Source organism: Cherax quadricarinatus, chromosome 93 (genome assembly GCF_038502225.1).
Source record: "Cherax quadricarinatus isolate ZL_2023a chromosome 93, ASM3850222v1, whole genome shotgun sequence".
NCBI classification, from domain to species: Eukaryota; Metazoa; Arthropoda; class Malacostraca; order Decapoda; family Parastacidae; genus Cherax; species Cherax quadricarinatus.
Window position 1 is genome coordinate 10,109,354 of NC_091384.1, and position 17,273 is coordinate 10,126,626.

General features: G+C 48.8%; 1 protein-coding gene across 8 annotated transcripts in view; it reads right to left on the reverse strand.

Annotated features, from left to right (window-relative positions):
• The window catches only part of DIP2 (disco-interacting protein 2), a 613,961-nt gene extending 596,929 nt beyond the window's left edge, over positions 1–17,032 (reverse strand). For 7 of the 8 annotated variants that reach the window (XM_070104686.1, XM_070104684.1, XM_070104685.1 and 4 more), the window contains exon 1: positions 12,398–17,021. In XM_070104686.1, the coding sequence (XP_069960787.1) occupies positions 12,398–15,923 (3,526 nt within the window). In that variant the 5' untranslated portion in view covers positions 15,924–17,021. Of the gene's footprint in view, positions 1–12,397 lie in introns of all 8 variants that reach the window. The other variant, XM_070104687.1, reaches the window with a different exon arrangement.
• Between the last annotated feature and the right edge of the window lie 241 nt (positions 17,033–17,273).

Consider the following 17,273-nt stretch of genomic DNA (forward strand, 5'->3'; position numbering starts at 1 on the left):
TTTCATTCTGGCTTGTTTCACAGAACGATCCATACCAGGGTGTGCATCACCTGGTGCATCATGAACTAGCTGTAGAGCTACGTTCACTAGTGACTGTGGAATTACTAACTGGTAAACTCTTCTGCTTGGAGTACCCAACTCGGCTGTTCGATACAGTAATTCCTGGCTCATTACAAAGTCACTAATGGGTGCTGGTGGCTTCACAGTAAGAATAAGATCTTCCTGGAGCAGGAATCGAATCACACCAGACCACATGGGATCTGTTCTTTGGGCATTTTTGACATCCTCGACAGTAAATGGAGGATCTGCATTAACTACACTAACGTGTCACAATAAAGCATCTGCGACTACATTCGACTTGCCAGGTAAATGTTCAAAAGTGGGATTGAACTCTTGGATAGTCAAGGTCCATCTGGCTAACCTTCCAGTAGGCTGTTTGTTCTGAAATAAAGGTATCAGTGGCACATGGCCTGTCAAGACATGAACAGGGTACTGGTAAATAATGTCTCGGAAGTGCTTTAAAGACCATACTATTGCTAAAGCTTCTTGCTCCGTTACTGTATAATTACGTTCAGCCTTCGTAAGGACTCGGTTAGCAAATGCAACTGCGTTGTACTTGCTATCAGTCTTCTGAGCTAGTACGGCACCTATGCCAATTGAACTAGCATCAGTTGTCAGATAGAAGGGCTTAGAAAAATCTGGAAATTTCAAAATTGGAGCAGATGTTAGCTTTTCTTTTAGTGTTTGGAATGCTCTTTCTTGACGGAAGGTCCAAGCGAAAGGAGCATCTTTCTTAAGCAATTCAGTTAGTGGAGCAGCTATGGAAGAAAAATTGGCAATGAAAGATCTATAAAAACCTGCTAAGCCCACAAAGGATGTTACGGCATCAGCAGTTTTGGGAGTTGGAAAATTTAGTACTGCAGTTACTTTACTTTGATCAGTCGTAACCCCTCTAGGAGTGACTACGTGACCAAGAAACTTAATTTCTGATCTGAAAAATTGACATTTAGACAGTTTGATCTTTAAATTGGCTTCTTCAAGCTTACCAAGTACTACATCAAGTCTTTTCAAGTGTGTATCCACGTCTTTAGACATGACGATTACGTCATCTAAGTACACCATAAGTGCATTGCCTATGAGACCTCTAAAGATATTAGTCATGATCCTTGAGAACGTGATAGGGGAGGATCGTAATCCAAACGCCATATGGAGGAAGTGATAATGACCTGTAGGAGTGGAGAATGCAGTTAGCTCTTGGCTGTCCTCGTGAAGAGGGACTTGCCAAAAACCTTGTAACAAGTCCAGGGTCGAGAAGACTTTGTTATCTCCGATATTGTGTAAAAGGTCACCTAGTACAGGAAGTGGGAAGCGATCTGAAATGGTTTTCGCATTTAACTTCCTAAAGTCAATCACCGGGCGCCAAGTGCCGTCCTTCTTAGGCACTAGGATCAAGGGTGCATTCCAGGGTGAATTGCTAGGTGCAATAACTCCATCATTGAGCATTTGATTGATCAGTTCCTCTGCGACAGCAACTTGGGAATGAGGCATTCTGTACGCAGGTATATAAATAGGTCTAGTACCAGGTTCAAGTGGAATACGATGGGACAATAAGTTCGTTATACCCATCTTCTCACCTGGTAAGGCAATGGCTTTACGACGTTTGTTCAACAGCGTCAACAAGCGCTGGACTTCATCTGGGAAATCAGTGGGAGCTAAGTCTTTCTCCTCAACTGGTGGGATAGATTGATCCAGCAGAGTGGATGAGGTCTCCACTGTTGAAATAGCACTGACCCACTGGTCAGGTGGCACGTCATCCTGTACTTGAACAGGGTAAGGATAGTGAACTAGGTCAACAAGGTTGGTATTTGCTCTGAGACGAACACTGTGACCCAAAGTGTTAGCAAGGAGTAAATGGATCTTACTGTCTCTTACAATGTGTAAGGAAGGTTCAACAAATAAACCTTTGACCTTGCAGGAATCACTGTCAACTAGGACGTTATCACCATCTGGGACATTAGGAACAACAACAGACACTCTAGTGAGAGCACTAGCCGCAACAGAGACGTCTTTCTGCGGACGGCATGTGACATCAACAAGAGATGGCATTACTAGTTTCAAGTAATCGTTTTCTGACAAGGCATCCCCTGTGGAGAAACTACTACTTGAACTAGCAGTCATTGCAGGGATAGGCTGTGCACTCAAGGCAGTCTGAGTGTCCTCGGACACTTGAGGCAACGGAACACAGATGGGAGTGACAGAATTACCAGTGCCTGACCGCTTGGGTACGCTACTGGAGAATGCATTGGCTTGTAAGGACTTAATCCGTACATCATACTCTGCAGCAGTATGACAGATTTCTGATCCAAGCTGGTAACCCCAGAATGGAATGATCAAGTCGTCAATTTGGGCATGCCATCGGTACGGGTCGAGCACAATGCGTAAGTCTCTCATGGAAGCAAATCCCAGTAGAAGGTCACCAGGGAAAGTAATCTGGTCGACAACAAGAAAAGCAGCAGTAAAGTCTCTTCCTTGGACAGTAAAGGTGAGCAAAGTCTGACCTTGGACTCGCAGAAGGGAACCAGCTACTCCACTAAGGGAGGTTACAGTAGTTGGTTCAACGAGGAGGACACGTCGTAACTGCTTCTCTTTAAACAAGCTAGACCTAATGATATTAACTTGCGCACCAGAGTCCATGAACACATGAACGGGCGCATTATGGACAGAAGCTTGTACTAATGGACCAATCGTTACGTTAGGAGTTATATGCAAACAGAAAGGTGAGTTGTCATCGGAGAAGGCATTTTCTACTTCATCCCCAAATTCCTCTACGTCAGAGACGTGTGAAGCAACATCATCAGCAGGATTGTCATTCTCGAGACTGCTTAAGGCTTCAAAGGGATTGTGAACGGGGATGGTGTACTCATTATCACCTACAGTCACCATGGGACGGTTTGACTGGGGCGCTCGAATTCCCCCGAATTGGAAGAATGAGCCTGGTTCTGGTTAGTTTGTGAACCACGACGTCTGTTTCCTCTCCTGGCTCTGCGGTTGGAACGGCCACGGAAAGACCTAGAGTACTGAAGGTTGTAGAGAGCATTGCACTCAGATGTGTCATGTCCATGAATTCTATGATAAGTACAGTAGGGAAGATCTGACTGGTACTCATCATCAGTACAACGCTTCTTAGGGTGACTGTCATGACAATTAATAGCAATATGGCCACGGTAACCACAATTGTAGCAAGTTCTTTGACTGTGGGTACTGTACATGCTACGGGTGCTATGGGAATGATGGCTCTTAACACTTGCTTTGGATGATGGACGCGAGTGATTAAGGTTGGGAGTTTTGGTAGTAGCACAAACTAGAGGAGGTACAGGATTGGACAAGGTGTTTGGTATAGACTTACGATAAGGGAAGGTTCCCTCGGGACACAAATTTCGTACATGGATTAGAGCTGCAAGCGGTCCCATAGTAGCATCTAGCGGACTTGAATTGTACACATACCTAGATGTCGGTGGCATTAGTTGTTTAATAACTCCAAATGCAGCTAATTTGGCAAACCCATCAAGGGCTGGTTTATCGTTATCTTTAAGGTACTTTGAATTTTGACCTGCTTTAACAAATGAGGACATTAGGTTATTAAGACGAAGAGCAAACTCATCTAATGACTCTTCTGGTCTCGGAGCTGTGCAAACTAATTCTTTGAGAACAACGAATGGATCGGTTTCTCGCACCGGTTCAAGATAATTGCAAATTAACTGTTCATAATCTTGCCACCTGGTTAGATCTTGGAAGTCCTTTATACGAATTAATTTAAATACATTTGAGGCTGCTGGAGAACGGGCTAGACTCTCCTTTCCGATACTGATCAAACAACTCTCAGATGGGAGACGGCACCAATACTGTGCCTTGTGGAACAAAAGTGGCACCAATACTGTGCCTTGTGGAACAAAAGTGGCACCAATACTGTGCCTTGTGGAACAAAAGTGGCACCAATACTGTGCCTTGTGGAACAAAAGTGGCACCAATACTGTGCCTTGTGGAACAAAAGTGGCACCAATACTGTGCCTTGTGGAACAGAACTTTTTCACTGTGGCAGCCTCCCACTACACTGTTTACTACTTGCTATCCTATGACACTTGTTGTAGACTATCACACTATGGTGACACTTGTTGTAGACTATCACACTATGGTGACACTTGTTGTAGACTATCACACTATGGTGGCACCTGTTGTAGACTATCACACTATGGTGGCACTTGTTGTAAACTATCACACTATGGTGGCACTTGTTGTAGACTATCACACTATGGTGACACTTGTTGTAGACTATCACACTATGGTGACACTTGTTGTAGACTATCACACTATGGTGGCACCTGTTGTAGACTATCACACTATGGTGGCACTTGTTGTAAACTATCACACTATGGTGGCACTTGTTGTAGACTATCACACTATGGTGACACTTGTTGTAGACTATCACACTATGGTGGCACTTGTTGTAGACTATCACACTATGGTGGCACCTGTTGTAGACTATCACACTATGGTGGCACTTGTAGACTATCACACTATGGGGGCACTTGTTGTACACTATCACACTATGGTGGCACTTGTTGTACGCTATCACACTATGGTGGCACTTGTTGTAGACTATCACACTATGGTGGCACTTGTTGTAGACTATCACACTATGGTGGCACCTGTTGTAGACTATCACACTATGGTGGCACTTGTTGTAGACTATCACACTATGGTGGCACCTGTTGTAGACTATCACACTATGGTGGCACCTGTTGTAGACTATCACACTATGGTGGCACTTGTTGTAGATTATCACACTATGGTGGCACTTGTTGTAGACCACACTATGGTGGTACTTGTTGTAGACTATCACACTATGGTGGTACTTGTAGACTATCACACTATGGTGGTACTTGTAGACTATCACACTATGGTGGCACTTGTAGTAGACTATCACACTATTGTGGTACTTGTAGACTATCACACTATGGTGGCACCTGTTGTAGACTATCACACTATGGTGGCACTTGTAGACTATCACACTATGGTGGCACTTGTTGTAGACCATCACACTATGGTGGCACTTGTTGTAGACTATCACACTATGGTGGCACTTGTTGTAGACTATCACACTATGGTGGCACTTGTTGTAGACTATCACACTATGGTGGCACTTGTTGTAGACTATCACACTATGGTGGCACTTGTTGTAGACTATCACACTATGGTGGCACTTGTAGACTATCACACTATGGTGGCACTTGTAGACTATCACACTATGGTGGCACTTGTAGACTATCACACTATGGTGGCACTTGTTGTAGACTATTACAATAAACCTCTGACGAGTTTCGAGTCTCATTACTCTCAGAACCCGGCCATGGGCCAGGCTCGTCTGGTGCTTGCCTGATTAACCAGACTGTTGCTGCTGGAGGCCCGCTGCCCCACATATCCATCACAGCCTGGTTGTCTGGCACTTGGTGAAGATACTTATCCAGTTTCCTCTTGAAGACTTCTACACTTGTTCCAGCAGTGTTTCTGATATCTTCTGGTAAGATGTTTAATAATCTGGGACCCCGGATGTTGATACAGTGTTCCCTTATTGTGCCCACCGCACCCCTGCTCCTCACTGGGTTTATTTTACACTTCCTCACATATCTCTCACTCCAGTATGTTGTTATGGCAGTGTGAACATTTGGCACCAGACCCTAGAGTACTTTCCAGGTATATATTATTATGTATCTCTCTCTCTCTCTCTCTCTCTCTCTCTCTCTCTCTCTCTCTCTCTCTCTCTCTCTCTCCTCCGCTCCAGTAAGTACATGTTCAAAACTTGAAGGTGTTCCCAGTAATTTAAATACTTTACTGGCTCAATGTGAGCCATAAAAGATCTCTATATTAGTTCCAGCTCTGATATTTCTCCTGCTATGAACGGGGTCGTCAACACTGAACAATATTCTAAGTGAGGGAGCACTAGTGATCTATAAAGTGTCACCAGTGGCATTATTTCCCTTGTTTTGAAAGTTCTCAATACCCACCCCGTGATCTTCCTGGCTGTCGTGATCTTTGTCTTGTTATGGACTTCAAAAGAAAGTTCCGCTGACATAATTATTCCCAGGTCTTTTAAGTGTTCTTTTCGTTCTATTTAATGATCCTCTTGAGTTTTGTATACAGTGTTACTTTTAAGTTCTTCATTCTTTCCGTACCTAAGCAGCTGGAACTTATCACCACTGAACGTCATGTTGTTCTTCACTGACCACTGGAAAACACTGCTTATGTCTTCCTGTAATTTTTCAGTGTCTTCTACCGTACTAACTTTCATGCTTATCTAAGTGTTATCTGCAAATGATGATACCAAACTGTGATGGGTGTTTTTATCTGTCTGCTGTGAGGATGAGAAACAGCAGAGGTGCCAGGACAGTGCCTTGGGGCACTGTGGGTCAGACATATTGAAGGGTGAGACACACGCAAGCGTCAGAGAAAATCAAGGGTTAGACATAATCAAGGGTTAGACATAATCAAGGGTCAGACATAATTAAAGGTCAGACAGACATACTAACAGATAAGACATAATCAAGGGTCAGACATACACACGCTCTGACCGGCTATAATATTAACAATGAAAAAAGTTGCAACCTGTGACCTTTCAAGCACGTCCAGTCCAGTACAGTGATCCAGTGGTGAAATGTTCTCTCAGTTCCACGACACACACACACACACACACACATGATAACGATTTACAAAATACTGCGTGGAATAGATAAGGTGGACAGAGACAGGATGTTCCAGAGATGGGACACAGCAACAAGGGAACACAGTTGGAAGTTCAAGACTCAGATGAATCACAGGGATGTTAGGAAGTATTTCTTCAGTCACAGAGTAGTCAGGAAGTGGAACAGCCTAGCAAGTGAGATAGTGGAGGCAGGAACCATACATAGCTTTAAGATGAGGTATGATAAAGCTCATGGAGCAGAGAGAGAAGACCCAGTAGCACTCAGTGAAGAGGCGGGGCAAGGAGCTAAGTCTCGACTCCTGCAACCACAATTAGGTGACTACACACACACACACACACACACACACACACACACACACACACACACACACACACACACACACACACACACCTCTGGAAAGGGAAGTAATGGGGCAGGATCCAAATATAGATTTAAGAAGAGGTACGATAAACCTCAGGGAGAGTGGACCCAGTAGCGACTAACAGGAAAGTGGGGCTAGGAGCTGTGAATCGACCCCTATAACCACATGCAGGTGAATACACAAATATCACCTGATAACACCTTCACATTACCTTAAACACAAGTTTATAATTTACAAAGATTATTCGTAGATCATAGCAGGGGGGTCAAGGCCCCCCCGACGGCAAGGTCCCAGACCAGAGCAGACCTCCTGGTTCCTGGTCTGATCAACAAGACTGTTGGTTCTGGAACATGAACTCCCTTCACTCACACGTTAGGTAACGAAAAGTCTCTTGATAACGCAAGTCATTACTCAACTCTCACCTGTGTGTGTGTGTGTGTGTGTGTGTGTGTGTGTGTGTGTGTGTGTGTGTGTGTGTGTGTGTGTGTGTGTGTGTGTGTGTGTGTGTGTGTGTGTGTGTGTGTGCGTGTGTCACTCATCTGGTTGTGTTTGCAGGGGTTGAATCACAGCTCCTGGCACCTCCTAGACCACCTTGATCAGCATCACTGACATCTCCTTTCTTGAACCTCATCATACTTATTCTTGAAGCTGAGTACTGAGTTTACCACCACCACCACTGTCTCTTCCACAGTTTACCACCACTACCACTGTCTCCTCCACAGTTTACCACCACTACCACTGTCTCCTCCACAGTTTACCACCACTACCACTGTCTCCTCCACAGTTTACCACCAGTACCACTGTCTCCTCCACAGTTTACCACCACTACCACTGTCTCCTCCACAGTTTACCACCACTACCACTGTCTCCTCCACAGTTTACCACCACTACCACTGTCTCTTCCACAGTTTACCACCACTACCACTGTCTCCTCCACAGTTTACCACCACTACCACTGTCTCCTCCACAGTTTACCACCACTACCACTGTCTCCTCCACAGTTTACCACCAGTACCACTGTCTCCTCCACAGTTTACCACCACTACCACTGTCTCCTCCACAGTTTACCACCACTACCACTGTCTCCTCCACAGTTTACCACCACTACCGCTGTCTCCTCCACAGTTTACCACCACTACCACTGTCTCCTCCACAGTTTACCACCACTACCACTGTCTCCTCCACAGTTTACCACCACTACCACTGTCTCCTGCACAGTTTACCACCACTACCACTGTCTCCTCCACAGTTTACCACCACTACCACTGTCTCCTCCACAGTTTACAACCACTACCACTGTCTCCTCCACAGTTTACCACCACTACCACTCTCTTCTCCACAGTTTACCACCACTACCACTGTCTCCTCCACAGTTTACCACCACTACCACTGTCTTCTCCACAGTTTACCACCACTACCACTGTCTCCTCCACAGTTTACCACCACCACCACTGTCTCCTCCACAGTTTACCACCACTACCACTGTCTCCTCCACAGTTTACCACCACTACCACTGTCTCCTCCACAGTTTACCACCACTACCACTCTCTTCTCCACAGTTTACCACCACTACCACTGTCTCCTCCACAGTTTACCACCACTACCACTGTCTTCTCCACAGTTTACCACCACTACCACTGTCTCCTCCTCAGTTTACCACCACCACCACTGTCTCCTCCTCAGTTTACCACCTCTACCACTGTCTCCTGCACAGTTTACCACCACCACCACTGTCTCCTCCACAGTTTACCACCTCTACCACTGTCTCCTCCACAGCTTACCACCACTACCACTGTCTCCTCCACAGTTTACCACCTCTACCACTGTCTCCTCCACAGTTTACCACCTCTACCACTGTCTCCTCCACAGTTTACCACCTCTACCACTGTCTCCTGCACAGTTTACCACCACCACCACTGTCTCCTCCACAGCTTACCACCACTACCATTGTCTCCTCCACAGTTTACCACCACTACCACTGTCTAATCCACAGTTTACCACCACCACCGTCTCGTCCACAGCTTACCACCACCACCGTCTCCTCCACAGTTTACCACCACCACTGTCTCATACAAAGGTTATCTTCTCCATCAAGCCAGTGCCCAGAAAGGATCAACTTTGTGACACTGGAAATATGCTCTAGGCACATTACCCTAAGAAAACGATGTAAACTAAAAAGGGAGAGACGGTCCTTCTACAGGAGAAGGTGAAGAATCACAGAGCTTCTAGAGAGGAGCCAGATTATCTGCAATACAAGAGGCACTGGCTAGAGAACTAGCATACTTAATTAAGTTAAAAAAATCATACAGGAGCTAGGAAACACACGAAGAACTTAGTCATAAATAAAATTGAAAATGCTAAATCTAGGGAAAAAACCACATGAAGTATTGGAACCTTACTTAAACAAGACGGGACTTACAGTGATGACAGCAAAGAAATGAGTGAGATACTGAAGTCTCAGTATGACTGACAGGATGAAAATAAATGGTATAAAATATCGACACATATGCAGTTTAATGTGATCCTTTATTGATAACGTTTCGCCCACACAGTGGGCTTTTTCAAGTCACACACAGATCTACCTGGGGTGGAAGGTACATACTCCCGTACCTTCCACCCCAGGTAGATCTGTGTGACACTTGAAAAAGCCCACTGTGAGGGCGAAACGTTGTCAATAAAGGATCATATTAAACTGCATGTGTTTATGTTTCCATGACTGACAAGACTGACAATCTGAATGACTTAAGAGTGTCAGCCTAAATGTTGTTTTTATATAACCAAGATTCAAAATTTTTATATCTCCAGAATTTCTAGCATAATCCTAAGTCTCTCCAGGTAAACGCCGATAGACTTTAAAAATGCCATTGACAACATGGCCATGCACTCTGCCTCAGGCCCAGACTCATGGCCATGCACTCTGCCCCAGGCCCAGACTCATGGCCATGCACTCTGCCCCAGGTCCAGACTCATGGCCATGCACTCTGCCCCAGGCCCAGACTCATGGCCATGCACTCTGCCCCAGGCCCAGACTCATGGCCATGCACTCTGCCCCAGGTCCAGACTCATGGCCATGCACTCTGCCCCAGGCCCAGACTCATGGCCATGCACTCTGCCCCAGGCCCAGACTCGTGGAACTCCGTGTTCATCAATAACTGCAAAAATCCCCTTTCAGCTGCCTTATGTATGCTATGGAGAGGAAGCGTAGACACGGGGGCCTTCTCACAGTGTAGACACGGGGGCCTTCTCACAGTGTAGACACGGGGACCTTCTCACAGTGTAGATACGGGGGCCTTCTCACAGTGTAGATACGGGGGCCTTCTCACAGTGTAGACACGGGGGCCTTCTCACAGTGTAGATACGGGGGCCTTCTCACAGTGTAGACACGGGGGCCTTCTCACAGTGTAGACACGGGGGCCTTCTCACAGTGTAGACACGGGGGCCTTCTCACAGTGTAGACACGGGGGCCTTCTCACAGTGTAGATACGGGGGCCTTCTCACAGTGTAGATACGGGGGCCTTCTCACAGTGTAGACACGGGGGCCTTCTCACAGTGTAGATACGGGGGCCTTCTCACAGTGTAGACACGGGGGCCTTCTCAAAGTGTAGACACGGGGGCCTTCTCACAGTGTAGACACGGGGGCCTTCTCACAGTGTAGACACGGGGGCCTTCTCACAGTGTAGACACGGGGGCCGTCTCACACTCTAGACACGGGGCCTTCTCACAGTGTAGATACGGGGGCCTTCTCACAGTGTAGACACGGGGGCCTTCTCACAGTGTAGACACGGGGGCCTTCTCACAGTGTAGACACGGGGGCCTTCTCACAGTGTAGACACGGGGGCCTTCTCACAGTGTAGACACGGGGGCCTTCTCACAGTGTAGATACGGGGGCCTTCTCACAGTGTAGACACGGGGGCCTTCTCACAGTGTAGACACGGGGGCCTTCTCACATTGTAGACACGGGGGCCTTCTCACAGTGTAGATACGGGGGCCTTCTCACAGTGTAGACACGGGGGCCTTCTCACAGTGTAGATGCGGGGGCCTTCTCACAGTGTAGACACGGGGGCCTTCTCACAGTGTAGACACGGGGGCCTTCTCACAGTGTAGACACGGGGGCCTTCTCACAGTGTAGACACGGGGGCCTTCTCACAGTGTAGACACGGGGACCTTCTCACAGTGTAGACACGGGGGCCTTCTCACAGTGTAGACACGGGGGCCTTCTCACAGTGTAGACACGGGGGCCTTCTCACAGTGTAGACACGGGGGCCTTCTCACAGTGTAGACACGGGGGCCTTCTCACAGTGTAGACACGGGGGCCTTCTCACAGTGTAGACACGGGGGCCTTCTCACAGTGTAGACACGGGGGCCTTCTCACAGTGTAGACACGGGGGCCTTCTCACAGTGTAGATACGGGGGCCTTCTCACAGTGTAGACACGGGGGCCTTCTCACAGTGTAGACACGGGGGCCTTCTCACAGTGTAGATACGGGGGCCTTCTCACAGTGTAGACACGGGGGCCTTCTCACAGTGTAGACACGGGGGCCTTCTCACAGTGTAGACACGGAGGTCTTCCCACAGTCCAGACGCAGGGGTCACACCAGTCCAAACACGGGGGGGGGGTCTTCCCACAGTCCAGACACGGGGTTCTTCTCAGTCCAGGCACAGGGGTCACACCACAGTCCAAACACGGATGGGGGGTATACCACAGTCCAGACATGAGAGTCATCCCACAGTATGTTGGATTACGTGCGGCCAGCAGTAACAGCCTGGTTAATCGGGCCCTGATCGACAGGGAGGCCTGGTTGTAGACCGGGCCGCGGAGGCGTTGATCTCCGGAATATCCTCCAGGTAGACAGCACTGGCCACAACACTGGTCACAACGCTGGCCACCACCCCAACCACAACACTTGTCACAATACTTGACAACACTGGCCACAACACTGACAACACTGGTCACAACAGCGACAACAGACACAACACTGGTCACAACAATGACAACACTGGTCACAACAGCGACAACACTGACACAACACTGGTCACAACACTGACCGTACCACTGGCCACTACAGTCACAACACTGGTTACAATGGTCATAACACTACCCACCCCACTGGTCATGACATATCACTATTCACAACACTGGTCTGGTGATTCAAGACCTGATCAACCAGACTACATGTAGTTACCCTGATATACCCAACATACACTACAATGACATACAGGTATGTATGGTGACACTGGTAGCAGAGATATAGTGTATACATCACACAAGTAACACTCACCATTGCCTCGGGGGGAGCGCAGTCTAGGCGCACGCTTCCACGATGGATACGCAGGAAGCGCAGGCTGGCGCTTCTGCGATTTTTTCCGACGTACGCGGCGTACGCGTTTCGTGGCGCCGTTGCTCCCGCGACTGCTAACGATCGATTCGACTAACGACTCGGCACTGCCGACGCGTGACCCTTGACCCGACTTGCGCTGCGCCAGGTCCTGCAGGAGGAGTTGGGTAATAACTCTCTCGTTAGCGGCTTCGTTGACGGGCTGTTCCTGTCTTGATCTACCGAGCTTTGCTATCACCCCAAGAGCTCTCAAGATGAGCTCGGGGTTCTTCGTGGCTCGTAAGTTGAGTCGTGCTGTGCTAGGTTCCGATCTAGGCTTTTTCCCAGGCTTGACAGTGAATTTTGCACCGCCTGGCTCGCTGGCAGTGTCATTCACAACTTCATCTCCCACCTGTTCTTCATCTTCAAGCATTGAACGGACTAGCTGGGCAGCTTTCTGGCTCCTGCCGTTAACCATGTGGGAGCCAACAGGCTGGTTCAGAGGCATCAGAAGATGGGCGTGAGCTGTTCGTATTTCGGGGACTTCCAGTCGGCGGAGGAGCGTTTGATGAAGCTTAATTGTGCCTGAAGATTGACGTCTCTGGGGAGGAACAAATACCACCGAGTTGGTCTGAGGTGCTGAGGAATGGTCTTCTTGTTGATAGTCCTGAGGTATGAGAACCCGTCCTGCTCGTCCAGGTACTCTCTCATCCAGTTCTTCGTTCTGAAGTTCTTGTTGACGCTGGAGTTGCAATGGTTTCTTGGGGCGTCTGGCTTGCCGGTTGGATTTTCTTGCGGATGAGGTTCGGGAAAGCCAGCTGGTTCGACCTACAAGAAGTCCCGGGCCACGACGGCGCCTGCCAGCACGGCTGGAAGCCTCGCTTGTGACACTGGCAGGGCTGGTGATGTCTGGACAGGGTGAGGTTGATGACATAGCCAGCGACAAGGGTCGGCCAGGGTGGTGGACGGCATGGTGACCCATGGACATGGGAGTCCGTGGGCGGTGGGTTGGGACGGGTGGAACAGGGTGCTCTCGCGAGCTTGTACGGGAGAAGGGACGACCCCCTAAAGTGCAAGCAGAACTAAAGCTAGTACCAAAACAGGTACTGACAAGTCTTCCAGGATAGAACTGGGATGAGTTGACGACACATGCAGTTTCACCCAACACCTGCAGAGCCTTGAGGGAATGTGTCGTAGCTGGAGAGGACACCGGGCGAGGCCTGAACACAGGTGACTGGAGAACAGGAGGTATAGAGCAGTGCCTCTGGAGTAAGGCAGGAGAAACCGGTGGTGAGGGTTCATGTGACATGTGTCTGGTCAAAGGTGGGATTTCGTAGTAATACTGGTGTGTCAGTGAACCAATCTCACAAGACACATGATGATTCATTGGCACTGTATCCTGAGACATGGGTCGACTGGTAGGTATAGAATCATGGGACATGGGTCGACTGGTAGGGATAGAATCATGAGACATGGGTCGACTGGTAGGGACAGAATCATGGGACATGGGTCGATTGGTAGGGATAGAATCATGAGACATGGGTCGACTGGTAGGGATAGAATCATGGGACATGGGTCGACTGGTAAGGATAGAATCATGGGACATGGGTCGACTGGTAGGGATAGAATCATGGGACATGGGTCGACTGGTAGGGATAGAATCATGAGACATGGGTCGACTGGTAGGGATAGAATCATGAATTATCAAACGATCTGTCCCACAGTCGTGAGGCGTGGGACGATTTACTGCAACAGAATCGTGAGAAATTTGACAGTTAATCTGTCCCAAATCATGAGAAATTTGGCGACTCTTTGGTCCAGTATCGTGAGACATTTGGCGACTCATAGATACAGAGTCGTGGGATATTTGACGACTCACACCAGAGTCTAGCGAAATTTGACGACCCACGCCAGAGTCATAGGATATTTGACGACCCACGCCAGAGTCTAGTGATATTTGACGACCCACAGAAGGGTCATGTGAACCTTGTCTGTTCAAGAGTCCCGAGTCTTGAGACAAGCGGTGACCAATCTGTGAAGAGTCCTGGGAAATCTGACGGCCCAGAGTCCCAGATTCGTAAATTTTCTGACGAGGTACAGGCGAGGAGCCGAGAACAAGATGTCTGGGAATGGCAGAGGGACTACCATAGCCTGGAAGAACGCTCAAACTTCTCGGACCACTAGCGTTCAGATCGGTCCTTGAGCGAGGACCCCCTTGCGCCCTAGCAACACCATACCCACCTAGACTAACAGGTCCGCTGGGATGAACACTGTAGGCTCCTGAGTGCCGTAAGAGAGATGGGGACTCACAGGAGTGGACTGATCTCTGCCTAACTAAAGCGGGGGAGCCTCCACACACTTGACGATTGTACAGGTAATGCTGGTACTGTTTATCTAACTCCAACAGTTCCTGTTGCCGCCGTTGTTCTTCCAGCTGTTGCTGAGCCTCGAGATGCTGCTGATTTTTCCTGCTGGGTGAGCGAGAGAAGAAGCTGCCAGAAAAGAGTGCTGACCAACGGCTCTGAGGTTTGGGACTACCTTGAGGTTTGACCTCTGAAACTAACTTTGGGGAGCCAGGAGGTACGTGCACTACACACCTCCGAGTTTCACGTTCGTGCCACGATGCACGTAACTGGTGAGTTGGTGTGAGTGGTCCAGCTACTTGGTGCACATGACTCTTTCCTGGCGTGGGTGGTGCTGACACCGGCTGACAGCTTCGTGTTCTACTGGGGGTGTTGTGCAAGGAGCGGGCTGGTGTGCTGGGAGGCTCACGAGTTTTCGGCGCTATGCGCGGTGACCCCAGCAAGCTCTTGATCCGTAGCGGGGGTACTGGGGAATCTGCAGACGCGGTACGGCGGAAATTCGGGGCATCGAGACCACAGCGGTGATCTCGCGCGAGTAACGGAGACCGACAGCTCGCTAAGTGATGCCCAACGTTAACACCTAACGTCTTACGCCGATCCAAACTTAAACGTTTAGTAGACTCTATACTGAACTTCTTCTTGGAGTCTAGCGAGTGTCGTACACCTGAGTCCAGCGAGGAGAGTTTGTTAGTTGACAGAGTTGAGGGTAGAGACTCGTCTGTGTGCTTGACGGAGTCCTCATCGCTAACGGCGACTTTCCACTCGTCGTAAGTGATGATACGTCGCGGCAGGCCTGTGGAAGTGGTGCCGTAGCCCCCAGCCTCCCCGCCGTCAGTAGAGTAGCCATCGTCTCGTCTCTCATCGCTAGACACTGAGGATTTGCGCTGAAGAGCCGAGGTGTTGACCACGAGGCCATTAGGAAGAGTAATTTTATCCTGACGGCGGGAACACCGTTTAAGGGAAGCCTTTTTGAACGAACTGGAACGACGGTAGTAGTGTGTGTCTGCCTGCTGTTGCTGCTGCTGTTGCTGCTGCTGTTGCTGCTGCTGCTGTTGCTGCTGCTGCTTGTCCCTGCTGCCGCTTCCCCGAACCAGCCGCCTCAAACCCTCCAGACTGAGTGCTTTCATGGCCACACAGCGCCCACACCCGCCCGGGTCAACTCACTCATGCCTCACTCTACCTTCCAGCAGCCACAGGTGAGTGTCTATCCAGCTAATTTTACCAGCTGGATCTAGCCTCTAGTAGTCCCGGGGCCGAGTAACCCACACCACGTTCACACTCATCCTTCAAGACGAAGGAGCCTTCCAGGACTAATACCAGAGGGTCAATAACTCAGTATAACCCACGCGTCCTTACCTAGGACACGACCCACACCAATGGTACCTATTTACTGCTTATAATGGACAAGTAGTGTGGATCCTTAGGACACGACCCACAGCAGTGGTACCTATTTACTGCTTATAATTGACGACAAGCAGTGTGGATCCTTAGGACACGACCCGCAGCAGTGGTACCTATTTACTGCTTATAATCCAGGACAAGCAGTGTGGATCCTTACTTAGGACACGACCCACAGCAGTGGTACCTATTTACTGCTAAGTCAACAAGGCCAGTAGGTTCAAGGAGACTTGGCTATACGTCTCACCATCGACAAAAGAACACTATCTCAGACCTCAAATATACGACTATTCTCCTCCGCTACTTTCTACAGATTCCAGAAAAGCAACAATCACGCCCCGGCTAATCATTTTTTCACAAAAGAAACATAATTCACACGAACAATTATTCCAGAGTTATAATGGGAAGGGGTATCAACACTGACTAGGTGAGTTATGTAGGAGTGGTGTAGTGGGCGGTGTTATCTGATGTACAGGGGGCGGATACCCCTTCCGCTAACACCCGTTTATCACTTTATATCCCCACTACACTTGTAAGTGCATGTACAGTACTTAAGGTCCTGGTAACCAGGTACTATTTAATACATTGATGGTAAGACCACTGTCACTATAAGTAGTCCACTATCCACCCCAGGACACTAGCACTGTTTCCACTACTTATTCACTGGTGGTGAGAGTTGACTAGTAAGGGTTAAACCCAACACTGGTTGACTGGTCAACCTGGAGAGGAGAAGGTTGCTGGCAGATGTTATGGTACATGAGTGAGAGGTTAGGTGAAGGTGAGTCTGAGGAGAGAACCTGAAGCCTCACCTACCACCACCACGGTCCATATTACACTGACTACAGCGCCACCACCACCACCACCGGTCCACCACCACTACTGGTCCACCCCCCTCGGGGCCACCACCACTGGTCCACCCCCCTGGCCACACACCCGGGCCATGCTAGGCACTACGCTACACTTGTGGCCCTCGTACGTACATACACAAACACACACGAACACAAACACACACGAACACAAACACACACGACCACACAACACACGAACACATAGTAATGTTCGTGTTGTTCCTGTATTGT